The 17,711-nt window shown below is 48.4% G+C and overlaps 7 protein-coding genes across 7 annotated transcripts; 3 read left to right on the forward strand and 4 right to left on the reverse strand.

Moving 5' to 3' along the window:
• Nucleotides 1–58: 58 nt before the first annotated feature.
• On the reverse strand, nucleotides 59–1,526 carry FMAN_08861 (putative homogentisate 1,2-dioxygenase; the record flags this gene model as incomplete). The annotated part of the gene is made up of 2 exons (XM_041829637.1): nucleotides 59–1,403; nucleotides 1,459–1,526. 2 exons carry the CDS (start codon nucleotides 1,524–1,526, stop codon nucleotides 59–61), a joined length of 1,413 nt encoding a protein of 470 aa, XP_041680380.1.
• Nucleotides 1,527–2,315: 789 nt separating this feature from the next.
• FMAN_08862 (uncharacterized protein) lies at nucleotides 2,316–3,061 on the reverse strand (the record flags this gene model as incomplete). The annotated part of the gene is made up of 4 exons (XM_041829638.1): nucleotides 2,316–2,480; nucleotides 2,538–2,721; nucleotides 2,787–2,838; nucleotides 2,929–3,061. The coding sequence occupies 4 exons, from the start codon at nucleotides 3,059–3,061 to the stop codon at nucleotides 2,316–2,318; spliced, it is 534 nt and encodes a 177-aa protein (XP_041680381.1).
• A 4,121-nt stretch (nucleotides 3,062–7,182) lies between these two features.
• FMAN_08863 (uncharacterized protein) lies at nucleotides 7,183–8,559 on the reverse strand (the record flags this gene model as incomplete). The annotated part of the gene is made up of 1 exon (XM_041829639.1): nucleotides 7,183–8,559. One exon carries the CDS (start codon nucleotides 8,557–8,559, stop codon nucleotides 7,183–7,185), a length of 1,377 nt encoding a protein of 458 aa, XP_041680382.1.
• A 3,554-nt stretch (nucleotides 8,560–12,113) lies between these two features.
• FMAN_08864 (uncharacterized protein) lies at nucleotides 12,114–12,878 on the forward strand (the record flags this gene model as incomplete). The annotated part of the gene is made up of 1 exon (XM_041829640.1): nucleotides 12,114–12,878. The coding sequence occupies one exon, from the start codon at nucleotides 12,114–12,116 to the stop codon at nucleotides 12,876–12,878; it is 765 nt and encodes a 254-aa protein (XP_041680383.1).
• A 1,351-nt stretch (nucleotides 12,879–14,229) lies between these two features.
• FMAN_08865 (uncharacterized protein) lies at nucleotides 14,230–15,183 on the forward strand (the record flags this gene model as incomplete). The annotated part of the gene is made up of 1 exon (XM_041829641.1): nucleotides 14,230–15,183. The coding sequence occupies one exon, from the start codon at nucleotides 14,230–14,232 to the stop codon at nucleotides 15,181–15,183; it is 954 nt and encodes a 317-aa protein (XP_041680384.1).
• Nucleotides 15,184–15,285: 102 nt separating this feature from the next.
• On the forward strand, nucleotides 15,286–15,654 carry FMAN_08866 (uncharacterized protein; the record flags this gene model as incomplete). The annotated part of the gene is made up of 1 exon (XM_041829643.1): nucleotides 15,286–15,654. The coding sequence occupies one exon, from the start codon at nucleotides 15,286–15,288 to the stop codon at nucleotides 15,652–15,654; it is 369 nt and encodes a 122-aa protein (XP_041680385.1).
• A 297-nt stretch (nucleotides 15,655–15,951) lies between these two features.
• On the reverse strand, nucleotides 15,952–17,151 carry FMAN_08867 (uncharacterized protein; the record flags this gene model as incomplete). The annotated part of the gene is made up of 2 exons (XM_041829644.1): nucleotides 15,952–16,770; nucleotides 16,822–17,151. 2 exons carry the CDS (start codon nucleotides 17,149–17,151, stop codon nucleotides 15,952–15,954), a joined length of 1,149 nt encoding a protein of 382 aa, XP_041680386.1.
• Nucleotides 17,152–17,711: the final 560 nt, after the last annotated feature.

Raw genomic sequence — 17,711 nt, forward strand, 5'->3', positions numbered from 1 at the left:
TTGTATGACAATTTGCCCATCGTCACTCACAGTCGAATATCTTCGCCAATTTTGTTTCTTACAGGGTATGAGGCTTCACCTTCAATCCTTCGGGCATCTTCCAATGATTAACAACACCACCCCAACTCTCCTCGTTATATCCCTCCTGGACCTTCTGACACGTTCTCAATCCCCACTGCGTAACTCCAACCATCAAGCAACTCTCAAACATAAACGCACAGCTTCCTGTTCCAACCTTGGCGGGCTTGAGCTCTGCGTTCCTGGCACCCTCTGTGCTCTCTGCATCAGGACCGTGACCGCTCATGACGTTGTGAAGACTTGCACCACCGGGGACAAAACCACCTGCGCCGCCCTTCTTGGCATCATAGCCACCTTGGATCAGACCCATGAACTCGCTCATCGTGTTTCGGTGATACCACGGTGGTCGGAACGTATCTTCACCAACGAGCCAGCGTGGTGGGAAGATTACAAAGTCGGCTACTGCTGTACCAGGGGTGTTGGTTGGTGCTGAGAGAACGGTGAAGATAGATGGGTCAGGATGGTCGAAGGAGATAGTGCCGATGGTGTTGAAGCGTCCGAGGTCGTACTTGTAAGGATAGTAATTTCCATGCCAAGCCACCACATCGAAGGGAGTGTGAGCTTGCACAGTCTTGAAGAGGTTGTTGTTGAACTTGACGGAAACGGTATACTTGTTAGACCCCTCGGAAGCAGTAGCTCCAAAGTCTTCAGAGAAGCAAGCAACGGGAGACTGGAAGTCACGAGCATTGGCAAGACCGTTTGAGCCAATTGGACCAAGCTCAGGGAGGTTGAAGTGACCTTGATAAAGCTCAAGAGCATAACCACGAGCGGGGCCAGAGGGGAGATGGACCTGGTACTTGACGCCTCGGGGGATGACAGCAATTTCCATAGGTCGAACAAGAAGCCAACCGAACTCGGTGCGGATATCAAGAGCGCCCTCTTGTGCGACGATGAGAAGATCACCGTCGGCAGAGTAGAATGCTGATTTCTCATCCATGCTCTTTCCAGCGGCATAGATATACATACCCAGTCCCTCCTTGAGTGTAGGATCTCCAGCACCAGCAACGAGCCTCAAGCCAGTAACAAAGTCTAGATCCTTGGACTCGTTGTGGTCAAAGGGGTCCCAACGGAGCTGGTTAGGAATGTAGTGCAATTTTCCATCCTCGGCGCCGTCGAGCGTCTTGTTAGTATCGCCTGTTGACTTTGTGTCCTCTTGGTATGGAGGATGCGCGCAGGATGGTAGAACGCGGTATAGCCATGTCTGCTTATTCTCGTGTCGCGGTGCAGTAAAGGCAGTTCCAGAGAGTTTCTCAGCGTATAGACCGTATGGTGGCTTCTGAGGCGAATTGTGACCGATGGGCAAAGCACCATCAACAGCCTCAGATCTAGCAAATCATCAGTAACTATTCAGAACCAGCGCAGAGCATAAATGGTACTCACTCTAAATAACAGTTGAAGCCATTCTGATATCTGTACTTCTCCTTGAGATCAAAGGTTGTGACAGGCATCTTGGTATGTTTTGTCTGTTTGAGTTGGAGTGTCGTTTCCCCTCAGTAAATGTGCGAACAAGAAGCTTATAACTGTGTTCCCACGGCTTTGTGAATTTCCTGTCTCGATCAACGGATGACGTTCTGTAGCCGTGTAAGCCGTCAACTGTCAATTCCGCACTGAGTATGGGAGACGGCCCGACGTTAGCCGGGGAAGCATTGCGCCTGTGTTCCGCTGATGAATGTTACCTGACAGAGGGGAATAAACCCGATGACAGCTGATTCTCTCGCATATAGCCGGAATAAGTTTCTGTACTGGGTATGATATGGAAGCTAATTAGTTATATCAACCAAGGTGTAGCTGAGCCTTGGATATTTCCGATCGGAAACTAGCTCCAGGGTTTCCGATTATAGGTAACCGAAGCCATCGCCGCGGGGTAACTCATGTGGGCCTCATGAGTGAGGAGCTTAAGCCGGGGAACATGTGGGCAATAGGCTCATGATGTCTTCTCAAATCCAACGTCAATTGACAATCAACTTCACGGGGTTGTGAATTCTAAATGTGTGGGGAATTTATGAATTATATCGAGGTACCACGATGCATGGAACCTCAAACGCCGACCGAATCGACCAGCGATAACAAGAACTATAGAGGTGTACACCAAGCGACGCTTCCAGCAGTCGCAAACATCATGACCAGGCCGAGAATATCTAGACGCAATATCCCGAGCGCCGACTCGCATCGAAACCAGCGAAACGAACAAGAATTATAGGAACTATTGAGACAGATACCAGGGTGGCATGAAGTTATTACTCGTCTTGCTTCTTGTTCTTCTTCTTCTTGCCACCGCCGGCAGGGCCGCCCAATGTTGTGCTTGTGGGCTGAGCCTGCAGATGAACAACAAGTTGGGTCCATGACTCTTCCTTGTCCCACTCGAAACCAGCGAGGTAGGGCTTGTCGAGCTCATCGTCGGCCTGGGTATGTCAGTCAGCTAGTATTCTTAGGGATGTGTCTCAGAGGTCCAAGCATACCCGCTTCTTATATGCCTTGTGGATAGCGTCTAGTGCATCCTTGATTGTTACACCCTTGAGGTTTCGTGCTGTTACCTCCTTGCCTAGTGGGAAGTGAAGGTCGATTCTCTTGACGGGCGGTTTTGACAGGTGAAGCTTGAGGATGGCAGGGTCTTCAACTGTGTTGGGACTGGTGTTGATCTTCCTATACGAATGGGTCAGTGGCTGTTCTTGATGCAGGTGTAAGTCGAAATGCGGGGTTAGACTCACCATCCAGTCTTCTGAGTCTCGGGTGCGAGCTCGAGGTCAATGCCCTCGGCCTCTAAATAAAAGGGTCAGTGAGAGTTCTCAACGGTGCCCTCGTGGTCTATCCGATATCGGAAGGAGGCAGGGTAGCGATGTCCAAGCTTACCAAGGTCATTGACGTTATAAACGCCAGGTGCTGCTGCTGAGCTTTGTCGCCGCGTCTTCTTGTCATCCTTGGCGGGAGGTGAGCTTGAAAGGCCCTGGACGGCTGAATCGACCTTGGAGAGAGGTTCTGTCATGTTGAGTAGTTGTTATGTGGTTGATCGAGAAGATCTGATTTGATAGTTGATTCTGCTAAAAAGAGAGTAAAGTTAGTGATGGTGTTGCAGAAAAGAGGTATTGAAGGGAGGAATGACGGTGTATATGAAAGTGGAGAGGAAGGACGAACCTTTTGCGTTAAAAGCAGAAGATTGAGGTGTAAGTGAGATTGAATTGTTGTTGAAGGTCCAGTGTGGTGAGGAGGGAGGAGAGGGAAAGGACCAGACGGAGGGGAAGTGGTTGTTACTTATTGCATTCACAAACGCACTTGCCATTCGGCGTCGTCCATGTCCGATGTTTGCATCGGGGCATGCAAATCCCCAGTCATCCAAGGCTTCACTCACTCATTTGCATGCATTTCCCTACTGTTCCGTCCCTAGGTAGGTACCTTACTGAGCTGTCGTCAGACTGGGCGGGGTAACTGCCCACCTCACACCTCACCCGGAAGGGAAGGGAAGGACGAGACCTAGGGGGGTATGGGTATGATTGTGGTAGCACAGGAGTCTGTGCCTGCGCCTGCGCCTCGCTCCGTTCCTCAAACCAAAACAATTCAATGCTACTCTAGCCGATGTACAGTTACAAGCACCTACGGATGCATCCAAGTTACTGTGGATTCCATCATTACACAATGTTGCGTTGCGTTGCGCTGCGTTGTGTTGTGCTCTGATAAACGCTGTTGGACAATCGCGTGACTTTGGCCTGACGGAAGGCGTGACGCCCCTGGCTCCAAGCTCAGCAGACCAGACCTGGGGCCGCAACGGGCTTAGCGCCAGCGCGATGCAAACCCACTGACGCAGGGAACCCGCTCTACGTACCGGTCTGGTACCCGCTTGGAGACCATCTCGGGCTAGCGCGGCGCACCAGAATCCGGGGAAAGCTTGTCCAGAGACCCACTGCGATCGGTCGTTGTGGGTTGTGGCGCGTGTGCAAATGGGCCTGGTCGATCGAGTGATTGAGTGAGTGAGTGAGTGGACACGGAGCTGTTGACGCTCGCGGAAGGCCGCGGTAGAATCATGAGGTCAATGATTCAGCAATGTCGGTACGGTGAGAGAATTGGGAAATGCAAGGTCAAGATACAGAAACAGATCTCGAGAGGGGACATACCAACAAGATTGGCACTTTGGTTCGATTCCGCCATGGATGCCATCCATTCCCTTGTCCCCTTGTCATGAGCTATGACGAGGGATCGCCAGTAGTGTTTCTGCCCCTCGCAGGCTCATTCATCCCGTGGCCCCCGGAGACTTCGGCTCGCGGGCGCCTGTTGGCTTTAACTCGCAGCTCACCTGACTATTGATATTCCCAGACATGACTGCACTACTGCGTCTGGACATGCATCGACGGCATCCTAAGGTCGTAGCTAGGGAGCAAGAGGCACCTTTGTCGTAAAGACGACATCGATGGAGACTCTTCTGCAATCAATCACCATCTCCCGTTCCCCTCCCTCAGCAACGCCCGCGTCAAACCTTGTGGCATCAAACTGAGGGGAAGTGCTAGGTCGATTGGCTAGTTGGGTTGCTACTAGCTCACACCTTGATGCGCCGAGTCAAACGAGACGCCTTTGGTATCAGATGGGTGTCAATCAGTCTTGTCTACAGGAATTTTCCTGTCGAGATCGGCTTGAGCTAGGGTCTTGGTTGTGCTGCCGCTGATATCGTACCAGCGTCATGCTCTTGAGACCAGGTTGGGACTGCCGTGATGGCGCGCGATACGTCTGACTCCCCATGGCCAGAGAGCGCGTGCCAGGTTCCTTGTGACATGTCCCTTGTACCTGAATTCATGTAAATGTACCTTGCTCCTTTCGTGACGCTGCCGCAAGGAGACGACTCCCACATAAAGAGGGCATCTCTGCATCTCGGCCTACCCTCCACTCCTGGGATCACTGGTCCATGCGACTTTATCCAGCCTCAGTATAGAGTGCTAAACTCTTCAACTTTTCTTTATTCTTTGTCTCTATCGTTTTTGTTTCTATAGCTTCACGTTATCGCTGTCCTCATCTTTCTCCCCATGTCTTACATGGCCATCGTCAACATCCGATAGTGGGGTCGGCAACAGGCGACATCAAGTGGAGACGTTTGGATGGATCCCGTTAATCCCTGGCTCCCTTTCTCACTCACTCACTCGGTGCCCAGCAGCTGGAGCTTTGGCTAGAGCGTGAATTACTACGAGTATCAGCTCACTCAAGCGAGCATGCCACCTTTTTAACCAACTCGACCGCCGAGAGGCGAGCGCCGAAACGCAATCCAAGAACGACGACTTGAACAGTAAAACTGGATGATTCGCATTTGTTGAGCCGATTGATCACGAGTACTTCCTTTCTGACTCACTTTTTCACCTTGTCCATCCGGAGTCTCTCCCACAAATTTGCAGTGAACGCGATACGAAGCGATAATAAGCTCGAATGCGCAATGACTTCATTTCCAGGACCAGAACAGGCTCCACGTGATGCGATCCCATGATAATCCGCCGAAGCTTCAATTCGCACGTACTCTCGGCACGGTCCAACGATGAGCAAGAAATCAATCAGTAAATCGAGCTCAGATCAGCTCGACACCGACTTTCTTTCAGCAGTGTCACATCATTTTACCGTAACCCCAGGAATAGACATGTCCAGCCGCATACGCAGCAAGGAATAACTGCCACGCAATCCACCTTGTATTTTGCCAGGATATAACCTATGAATGGATAATCGACCTGCCGGGAATGGTATGTATCAGTGTCTGTGGACGCGAAACTGACAACGCCATGACTCTCCATTTAGTTCTCGCCCTGAGGCTCATCCAATCGATTTCCTGTGACTCGATTCACTTCATCCGCCGTCTTTCAGTTAGCATAGTCCGATTAGATATTAGTCCCTAGCCTCCATCGCCATTCCGCCAGACAACGTCTCGAGCGACAGTAACAAGCATCATGATGCGGCCAAACCATCCGTGAAGAACCTCGCAGTCGACGTTCCAGCCCGTTCAAGTGAAGACATATTCCATTGCATCTGAACCGCCAATTCCGATCATCATGTGACGACTACGTATCTACAATGAAGCCTGTTCCGTATACGAATACAGAGTTGTGGAGGATGACGGGTGGAGTTGGCTTTAGTGTTACCCTGGAGGATAAGGGAGGCACATGGTTGGATGGACTTGGTGGACAAATCACGAGGTAATTAGCTGTGTAAATATCCAATGGAAACATCAACTAACAAGAAATTCAGGGTCATGAAATGGATTACAAGTCGACCGAATATAGATCCTATCGCCATCAAGTTTCTAAGCCACTAAAAGTCGCCATGTTCGATAGCATCAAGTCGGGGTTTGTGGGAGGGCAGGATTCACCTTGAAACCCCTCAATTGAACGTCATGTTACCACTGTCATGTACCTTACCAGGGAGCAATACCACGATGCTGTTGGCCACGGATCTACATACTGCTGTTTCGAGGCTGGTCGACGGTCATCGCGAACGAATACTACGACCACCTATTTGACGCTATCTCCTCAGAGCCTAACTAAAGGGTACACCAGTTAAAGCATATCTTGCTAAAACGCTTAAGATCCTTCGCCTTCTCAACAGGAACCATGTTCTTACAGACAGGCCATATCTGGTCTGACTGACCTTCGCCCAACACGCTTCAGAACTCAATTACGCAATGAGAGAGAAGCCGTAAACAACAACACACCGACAGGCTGGAGGCGGCAAGGCCATTATGACGCCAGCTCAGAGGTGTAAGGTCGGGAAGAATGCATTTACAGAAGGCCGCATGATTGTGCCCCTGTCCCCTCAACCACGGCTTGGGTACCCAACCAGACAGCGCCAACAACCTGCAGAGACAAGTTGTTTATTGTTGGAATGATTGCAAAGGATTCCACAAAGACAATCCGAAGGAGCATAGGCGGTGGTCGGATCTGCTATGGCCAGGCGCGAGACCATTTGTCAAATGACACTTCTCCAAAGACAGAAAGAATATACGAGATTCTCTAAGCCCACCGTTACGGGAATATCCCAAAACTCGAGTTGTTGACCGATTATTGAATGCTTAAATACGGGTATCATTTTATCTAGAATCAAAGCTCTGCCATATACTTGTGCCTTTTGGCCCTCATAACCTTCACTCTATGTCATCTGAGAATCTTCCTTAACATGGTTTATCGGGAACCCGTTTGCAATGGCAGCCCCTTCCATCTGCTTCAGCCACGCCGAGCCATCTCCTGCTGGCACAGGTCGATGGGCAAGATTACACTCGACAAAGATTGAATCGTCCATGTACTGCCAATCCGACACTTCGATGGCACTCTCAGAGAGTGAACCCTGGAATGGCGAGGAGCTGAGTGCTGCGCAAGTCCATGCCATCTGTTGTAATATTTCTATCATGGTGTGAGTCCACGCCGATACTGTCAGCCGTATTGAGCCATCTTCGACTTCGACATGTAGCAGGCGTAGGCCAGGACACAAGAATGGGTTTTCGGTACCATCCCAAATCGACATGCCGGTGAATGAGTGGCCCTCACAGCTCGACGCTGAAGCTTCTTTGACGGCGTTTTCGATACATCCCAGGAGGAGTTCGCCGCACTTGGGCCACTGCTTCACTGTATACTCAGATACCGTGGTGTGAACACAGTCGTTCGCGGTGCCGGTAATAGCCGGCAAGGAGCCCATCTTGACGAGTTGAGGATCTCCGATACCTTGAAGGGGGCCAAAGAGTTGACACTCAAATTTAAACTGGACGGCGTGGAACCCGTCTCCAGGGGGTCGATAGGGGGGCTTCATGAGGATGTGCCAGAGAGCTGATTCCATGAGATGCATTTGCACATAGTGGGGTGAGATCAAGACCTCACGTATCCTTGAGATAAGATGCCTCGCAGACCTCCCTGTCGTGATGTAGGTATGCAGAGAAGCCGCAATCTCATTCGGTGTGCCCCTGGGTGAACGGGCTGGGTATTCTCTGTCCCAGTAGCCGCAGAGGAGTTGGAGAGCAACTGGCAGTTCAATGCCCCGTGCTGACTCGGACCATGTCGCAGGACGTCGTGATATACCCGGACCAAGCTTATCGAGTAGGCATCGTGGTGCTTCTGGTCCATTGAGGATCAATATAAGTTGACACACAGGTCCATCGAACAATTTCTTGATTTGCTCAGTCGAGTCCGGATTCGAGTCACAATAGAAGGCCCACAGTTCGTCCCATAACATCAGGGTGAACTCAGATAACAGTCGATCCAAGATCCTATCAATGTTGACGCGAAACTTTTGCTCGGGGAGATAATAATGGGTGAGGAGTTCGTTATTCAACCCATCGGCGAGGGCAGTAGCGAAAGCAGCAACGAGAGCGCCAGCGATGAGTGGCGGTACCAAGACCTCGGCATTGCTCGGTGACTGAGCAGTTCTCGGCCGTCGACTTGGCAGCGGTGGCTTTATGATGCTCAAAATAGAAGCATCGACAATATGATCGTGTTCGTGCGTGGTGGATAACACGGGGGGATGTGGTGGGGGCATTGTCTTGTTGCAGTCATGTCATGGATGTCATGGATGGCATAATAGTCAAAGTCAAGGAAGCATTTTTAACTCAAAATTTACGGTTAAACCGCAAGAGTCTCATGTTGAAGATTCCATGACAGAGGGAGAACGGAATGGATTTGCTGGTATTCTTGGGACATGTTGTTTTCTGGGCGGAGCTGGGGCAAGTTTTTGATGGTCAAGAGCGACGATGCGTTGCGTGGCATTGCGTGGCCCCATGAGTAATTGGATTAGTCGGCTCTTACGCCGCCACCCAAAGGCCGAAGCAAAGATCCCTTGATGGTTGACTTGTCTGAAGACGGAGAATATTTTTAAATTAAGCCGTTGAATGATTATCCTCTTACGAATATGAATCCTCCTTTAAAATGGTTGATTATTCCGTGACGAAGCACCTTTTTCTGTTCGTATTCCGTACAAGTCTCGTCGCTTGGACTCAAAATGAGCGTCGAGGCCGCGTAATGGTTCTGTATGGGGCCATCAGATCCCCCTCATCCCCCCTCAAGTGATGGGCAATTAATTTGCACAAAAATCGCGCTTTCTTTATCTCTGATTGATTTGAAAAGGAGCTTCTTGTAAGAATGAATGTGAAGGAGGAAGTGGAAGTTGTTCTCTCTGCCTTTTAAACATTGTCGCTTAATGAGGCAGTGCATCAACCTTGCACGTCGTCCACTCTAAAGCCGCCGACGGCACATAGCTTATTCAATGCTCTGGTGACACCAACACATTAAGGAGTATAGTGATTTCCTATTTATTTTAAGCTTGTACATAGGCTTAACAATTGCGATAGACTCCTCTGCCCTTGTCGAGATACAGTCCACTTTTATCCTTGCCTAAACCGCCCATAGTGCCCTCACCTCTTTATCTCGAATTACACGCCTCATGCTTTCCCTCCCTGTAGGGACATGCACATACTGTCTCAATTCATGCTCCTGTTCAGTGTTCTAAACGCCAGTGTCATGGCTTCTGGTCCAAGGCAGTGACTCTCATGTTTATGCTAAGCCTGTTTCTCAAATCATTATGTTTGTTAAGATTTGGATGAAGTGTTCAGAGATGGTTGGAACACAATCTATACGTTTAGTTCTTACACAAACTGTAGGTCTTCTTCTAGAGCTATTACTCACTCAAGAATCTTCTAGTTAGGAGTTCCCAAGGGGAGAGGCAGAGTATCGGAGAGTTGAGCGGTTATAGCTACTAATAGGTTAAGATGGTAACACCTCGTCTCTGGGCGACAGCTCATGATGACTATTCATCCACCCCCCGGATCATCGATGGGATGATACACAGTGTCAAGATATATTTCAGTTCTTAGTCTAATATATACCAGGTGCCATAAGTTCTCAAAAGTAAATATTCTTTCTCAGCTTATTTCTCATTCCATAATCTAGCACTGGGAGTGCTTGGCTTTAATCGCTGCAACCGCTCATCGCCATAGTGAGCTCAGAGAAGCCTTACCACAGAGACTTTGCCAAACTCTAAGAAGAAGTTAGAATACTACTTTTACTATATGATGTTTCTGGCTACCCAGTCTTGCTAAAGATAACGGTATATTTCATTAACTAATGATAGACATGTTGCCAATATACAATTCATCTATAAATCTCGACAGCTTATCTAATTCGCCATAATAAATATCTTATATAAGTATAACGCTACTATTAGCCTAATAATGCGGGATCGTACTGTCATGGAGAGGCACTCTGGTGTATCCGACAATTGCAGGCATATGCGGGCTGAATCCACTATCACCTGGACGTGATTTGGACTATCGCCCTATTTGCGAATGGCCTTGTAACTGAGGAATCTTGGATCCTCAGTACGGCAATAGCCGTCATAGTCTAATAAGAAGTTGTGGTGAACAACTGGTATTTGTTGCTTCTGTTCAATAGACGGATCGATTTTGAGATGACTCTCGGGGCCCGTTGTGAACATGATCTTAGTGAAGATCAGATCAGTTTCGGAGCTAGTCTTGTAGATTTAGGTCAAGGAAGAAAGAAAGAAAGATATTGATTTATGTCTAACAGGACGGAATATGGTAATATCGGATAGGTTATTGTCTCTACTATCTGCCACTGCCACACCACTGCACACAGCCATGTAGAAATCGACAGCACTTTCACAAATCTGCCTCATTGCTAGTGTTTGTTATTGTTTGCACTGTACAAAACAATTGCTGCAAGATATCTGACCTTGACAAGCCTGGACAAGAACAACACAATGGATAACTAGGCAAGTCAGGTATCAAGTGATCCATGAATTCTTGGATAACCTGTGTGTGGAAATTGACACTCAGTATGTTCCTCAATACTAGGTGAATTGACCTGGCCACAGTATTTCGACAATAGACCATTACTTAGAGGAGTCTATTTTAGTTTAAGAGAAGGTGTCCATGATTATCTTGAAGGGTGCTTTGATGAAGGTCGTCATGCCTCGATTTCGGAATGACGGTGTTGATACATAGTAATCTTGTCTACGGTTGATGGTTCCGTATTCCTTGATCGGGCTTTTAGAATCTCCAAACTTGTAGGGATTTAGCAACGAAGCCACGAAGGCCTTCTGAAGGGGTTTCGGCTACCCTCAATGCATACTTCCCTATGCAAGCCTGCCCGATAGTCTTCAACTATGTGCCCGGCCTCGTAGGATATTCGACGAGGTGGCAATTTACTTACCCTTTGAGTGAGTTGATTGAACAACGAAGTTCTTAGCCCTCTTGCCTTCCCCATGGAATCCGCTACCACTTATGCGTCATTAAAGGGATTAGGTGACTTTGTGACGAGATGTGCCAGTACATAGTGGCCATCTTCATTTGTGGATAAGCTCGAAATGATCAGATTCAAGAGAGGTGCCTCAACGGGATGAAAGCTAGAAAGAAGGAATGTCACGATAAAAATTTCGTTTTTATGGATGTATGCTAGGCTTATGGATACTCGCTTGCGACCAACAACTGTTGCTCCGTTTGAAGATGGGTTGTCGACTACCTCATGGGGCTTCTCAGAGCAGCAGGTTTTATGGTCAAGCTCATATACCTTTAGCACCACTATATATCTTCTGAATTATGGTCACATTAATTGGGAAAGTTGAGTATGGTCTTGTGAGCAAAAAGGGTGACAGTTGATCCATATCCGTTTGCTATGCCTCAATACTCAAGAGGGTTGTGGGTCAGCTTCTCTTGATGACTTGCAGAACAATACGCAAAGATAACTGATTCACTTACTTTCTAAGGGCTATATCAATGTTTTTCAGTGGTGAATAATAACAATATGCGAGTTGGGGGGTTTTCGTGCTGGGGGTCACTTCTATTGACACTGCGTGCCAGTGTGATTCACCTCATAATCATAGTATCTTTTTCTGCCTCCGAGAAAGGTATTTAAACTTCTCTTCTCCTTCATAATATTCAATTCTTGAACGAGAGCGTATGTCTCGATCTTCGGTCAGTTTTGTTCTCTTTTCATCCATTACTAGGCACCTTTGTCAGGAACTAACCATAGTCTAGACTCGTGATACGACAGCATCGGGAGCTCCCAGAAGATATCAACATGGCAGAAGCCACGATTGCTCAGCAGGTTTCGGGAATGTTCGCCGAACTCAGTGCATTTCGAAAAAGCGACGTGGCACAAAAGAAAGAAATCGAGAACCTCGAAGCCCAAAGAGACTTCTACGCCAACGAGGCAGAGATGCTCAGAGACCTTCGCATTCTGTACGAATCCAAGCTCGAACAGAAAGACTCTGAGATTTTGGGCCTGCATGTCCTCCTCGACAAGGTCAAGGTCGATGCCGATATCTGCAGAGACGATCTGAGCAAGTTGCGTAAGCAGCTCAAGGACCTGCAAGCCAAGTATGAGACAAGCCAGAAACAAATTTGCGCTGGTGAGGCCAGGTTTACCCGCCGCAATCTCCAAGTCACCAACTTGATCTGCGCCCTGCGTCGCAAAATTTCTACCAACCGCATCTCCGTCGTTGCCCTTCGCGCTGCGTACAAGGTTATTCCAAGCTTGGAGCAGAAAGCTCGGTGTATGAGGATTCTTTCTATGGCTAGGAAGTTTCCGCATCAGACTGGTATCGAGAAGGAGATGAAGGAGTGCCTGGCGGACGCTGGACTCTTGATCTCGTTTGACAAGAATGGTGCCATGGTTCTGACACGATCTGTGGAGGTTGTCAAACTACCCGTTAATGGGTATAAGGAGTTTGAGGAAAGCTTCACCATCATCGAGAAAGATGCTAACATGACTGACGACAACACTTCCGATCAGCACCCTCAACAGAATGTCAAGAAAGATGAAGACGTTCAGATGTCTGTTTAAACGTCAGCAAATAACCACACTACTATCATGTGCTTGCTCCGAAGAATCTGGGAGTATTTGGACGTCAGCAAAAACCAGCTTCTGCTTGTAATGCTCAATCATTTGAGTTGATGAATTGGAGTTCACCACAAATGAGTCATGCTTGTTCGTTTGGAACATGATTGGGGTTCACCTGTACCAAGTTGCTATACAAAACATTGAGTTCTGGTTGGTATTTACTGCTAGCTTATTGCTTAACTACCTATACTCTCAAATAAACTAGCCGCCCATACATTACAAGTCGAGAGTGAATGTGTTAGGTTCAGACAATCTCGAGTTCCTCATGGTCTACTCTTTTTTCACTAGTCATTGCTGAAATCCATGTCGAGATTAGACTTGTTATGTGATAGCCTGCATAAATAACCTTGTCGATGTCTTGCATCTGACTGTTACATAAACATGATGTTCTTAGTCCTCGTCTCAAATATCAGGACTAGTTTCTGCATTGTTTTTCAAACAGTCAAGGCGAACAACGCAACTGTCCGCTCTGTTTCATCAGAATTCTTAGGCAAGACTGTCTTCTCATCTGCACGTCGGCGTTAAATCATGCTGGAAACAGTATGTTCTTCATCAAAACACCACGTATTGCACTGTCTGATACGAAAATGCTATCCTAGCGAGCCTTGTTTACATGAATCAACTACATGCAAGCTCCCGTCGTCAAGTGATAGACAAACACAATATACAACATCCTCAAACAGTAGGCAGCCGTTTTATCTCAAAACTTTCCCCTCATTTCATTATATCATAGATGGGAAATGTTTCTGGGGTTGGGTTATCTCTAATCTCTTTATTTTTCCTGTTGCCATCCGACGCCATCCGACGCCATCTCCGTTTACCCCGGCAACCTTGGAAGTTCAGTCTCCGACTGCCAGCCACCGCGATCACCAAATCCTCCCTCTAGAACCGGAAGATTTTCCAAAAATGATGTTGCTTTCCTTCAGGGGTTTCCCTGAGCCTGTCGACACAAATATCTATGCTGTTCAGTAAAGTACCTAGGCATTCATAGAGTAAAAACGCAGATATCATTCTCCTGCCTCTCGGGTGCATACAGGTGGTTATATCGGTACCATGCATAAGTCTCCTGAATTTGAGCTGAAATCTGCGTCTGCATGAGTATTCCAAGCAATTCATCCGTAAATATCCGATGAGTTTATTGTGGGAGGTAAGTGCAAGGACGCAGAAGGCATACTGCTTCCCTACTTATAGTCATCTAATATCTCGTTCGTTCTCGTATCTTGGGCCAGAATTCTAATCTGCATCAACGATATAGGTACTGTTTCAAACTCATCAATATCTTTTTCAACCCAAGATGGTCGAGTCTTTGTATACCACCACCCCTCAGCTTTCGCGGTTCGGGAAGCTCCCTCCAGAACTAACAAACATCATTATCGACCTGCTATCACCAGACTCTCTTGTCTCTATCCGCCTCTGCTGGCCTCATCTCGACGGATTAATCCTGTCTCGTCAGTTCAAAACAATTCGGCTTACATTCACTGAAACGGATATCGAGAGACTGCAGGCGATTTCATCGACTTATCCTTACTATGTCCAAGAACTTGTCTTGACGACTGCTGAAAGCCGTGACACGCACAGTGACAGATGGGTTCAAGTCTTTTCAGGCGGAAATTTTCACAGGGACGCCAAAGACTACCGTCGCAAATTCTTGGCTTGTGTCGATTCTCTGTCCAACCTGCACACTTTTACGTCTGAGCTGGGTCCTATCAGTGGAACTACCATAAAAGAGCATATCGACGGGCTTTTGTATGCCATATTTCCTGCTCTATGCCGCTCTTCGTCTCGAGTTACAACTTTAAGATGTCAAGACCCCCTGAACTATATGCGTTGGTTCTTGTCCAAGGTCAGGGCAACTTGGGGCCCTCCTAGAGGGATGATCAAGGCCATTCCGAGAATATGCACCGGGGATATTTGTACCTGCTGGCAAAGCAGTCCTCAACTTTCAAGGCTGAGCTCGTGTACCGCCCCGCCGTCTGGCAGAGAGACCGAATGGATATATCCCAAAATCCCCTGGGAGTGGAGGACTGCCTTACGAGGCCTCACAACACTTGATCTGCAGAATTACACCTCAGGCGGTAGCTGGAATTGCTTTGAACAACTCGGTGATAGACTTGTTTACTTTCTTGAGGGAGCTGTCAGCCTGCAAGAGTTGTCAGTCAGATGGAGACGGACTGATCAGATTGGATCTGCTGGGCGCCCTCTTATTCACTCCGGTTGGCAGTTGGAGCATATCTTCCGCGGAAGATAGAAACATCTCAAAACCCTCAAGCTCACATTCATCCAATTCACATTCTCCGCCAACCCTTTCAAGACCTTCATTCGACGGCATTCCAAAACTCTACGACACATCATGCTTCACAACTGCCGCAGCGACCCAGAAGTTATAAGCATTATCAAGTTTGCTGCTTCGTGCCCTGGTGTTAAACTTCATCGGTTCGCTGTCTTTCCAGCGCATGAGAGCCATCCAAGGGTTGAACTCCTGGATGAGTCATATCCGGATGGGGAGCAAGTAGTTGTCGAGAAACCTCGGATTATTCCAGAGAGTGCGGTACTCAGCTTCATCAACAGCAAGGACCCTCAGCACCTCGATCCGTTTGCCGCGTGGAAGCCTCTCGAGTATGAGTATTGGGGAACTGTCGAGCAGAGGGCTGAGTCGACTTCGATAAAATGGCCTGAGAATAACGGGATGGCCGTGACGTGCAAGCAGTGTAGCGACTAGTCTGGGAATAGCTTATTGTCCATATGGCAGAGTTCACCTTGAGAAATTGCCGGGGTTCATTCGGAGTCGCCAATGACATGGAGCTGGAAAACAAAGGGATATATCAGTTAGTTGGGCTGATGTTCATAGCTTCAGTAAAGAAAAGCGACACATTTTGATTCAAATAGCATATTACGCTATTGGCATAACTCTAACCGCATCCAACGCCAATTTCTAATCGTTATTTCATGGCCGTTTGGCCTGGCATTTGTATAAGGTGATAGGAGCGGAGTGCCTCGTGCGCATCGTGCCGGGCCGTTACTGGCCCTGTACAACTCCAGCGCTAGCAGCACTCTCTCCAACCTTGAGTTCCTCCTCGGGTACACCAACACCAACACTGGCTACACTGGCAATACTCTGTGTCGTCATGCCTCGTTCCCGCTCACCGCCTGGTCTAATGGGCAATCCCTCCCGAGGGCCTGCTATGCTGACTCCTCTAGCAGGGGTAACGCTCACGCTGGCACTAGTGCTTGCGCTTCCACTTCTGGGACGGCTTGCATCACTGGCTCTTCGTTGGCGGACCTGTCTCTCTAATTCTCTAATCTTTCGCTTGAGAGCATCATTCTCTTTCTTGGCAGTATCAAGTTCGTTTCTGTAATATGCTGTCTCTTCGTAACGCATGGTGGCAGGCATCAGCCCTGGGCTTAATTGCTCGCTCACACTTCCAGGGGTTGCACCGACTGAACTCGGTGGGATCGACGTAGGTGGGGGGATTCTCTGATGCTGGAAATAGTTGGACGGATCCAGGCTGCTGTGCTGAGGTCCGGGAGAATTCGTCAGGCTCCTTCGAGAGGCGGTACTATCCTGCCGTGAGAGAGGGGTAGCCTGGGACGGACGAGGCGCATGGATTCGTGCTTCGTAGGACGATGACAACTGTTGATTTCCAAGGCTCTGCGACGTGGTCGATGATGTTCTATGATGCCGAGCCGTAGGAATTGAGAAGCCCGAGCCCGAAAGGAGAGACTGTTCAGGTACATCGTGAGTTGAGTTGCCGGCAGAGGTAGAAGAGGTGTTGGAAACGACGGAGGCGTTTTGGGCAGCTCGGAGAAGGGAAAGCTCACGGGTCAAACGGTTGACCTAAAGATATTAGATGTAGCTGCCAAATCGAGGTCGACATCTTGTACTCACCACGGCCTCTTGCTCTTTTTCAAGCTGGAGATGAAGCTCAGCGGCGGTCAACGGACGAGGATGTCTTATCGGTCCAGGTCCCGGACCAACACCAGGCTCAGCCAGAACATTTGATGGAGCGTTATGAGTCGGTTGCGAAGCATTTAATACGGGCGATGGAAGAGAAGGCGAATGCGACGGGTTCACCGTATTCTGGTTGGACGGGAGGATGTTGAGAGATGGCGAAGCTGGGGCTGGCGGAGTAGCCATCTGTGTTGAAGACTGGCGACGAGAGGCCGCAAGAGTATGTGGAGAGGGGGGGACTGAGTTTAAATCCGGCATGCCGGTCATGAGGTCTGTATTTTGTATGGAAAGTTGATCGTTTTCTAGGTAGGTAAGCTTGGTGGAAAAGTAAAAGTAACGCGTAGTTGAATGTTGAGGTAAGCTCTGGCGCGTTGTTCATGACTGTCACCGTCACCGTCACCGTCACCGACGGGGCGAGCGGGGTCCAGCGGGCCGGTCACTAGCATGGGCCCGTTTGCACCGGTGTGCTGGACGCTAAAACACTGTGTGCCCCCTGGAGAGGCCCTGAAAGACTCCGACTGGCTGCGATGGCGGGGTCTTGAAAAACCGTAGGTATGAAGAGTGTTTGGTGAATGGATGTTGCCTACCCTGGAGAAGATAGTAATACCTTCATTTCAGGCTCCATCGCTTAGGTTTTTACTAGAATCATGGTAGTAGTTAAGGGCTATTGAACCAGTTTTGTTAGATTAATTAATTGCCCGTCGTGTTATTGGCGACGAGTTGAATAGGCACTTTAAAAAAAAAAAAAAAAAAAATTAATAAATAAATAAATAAATGAAAAAAAAATTGCCATTCAGTAAAGCTAACAGCATTGACATTGCAAGCTT

Source organism: Fusarium mangiferae (assembly GCF_900044065.1).
Source record: "Fusarium mangiferae strain MRC7560 genome assembly, contig: FMAN_scaffold004, whole genome shotgun sequence".
Classification (NCBI taxonomy): domain Eukaryota; kingdom Fungi; phylum Ascomycota; class Sordariomycetes; order Hypocreales; family Nectriaceae; genus Fusarium; species Fusarium mangiferae.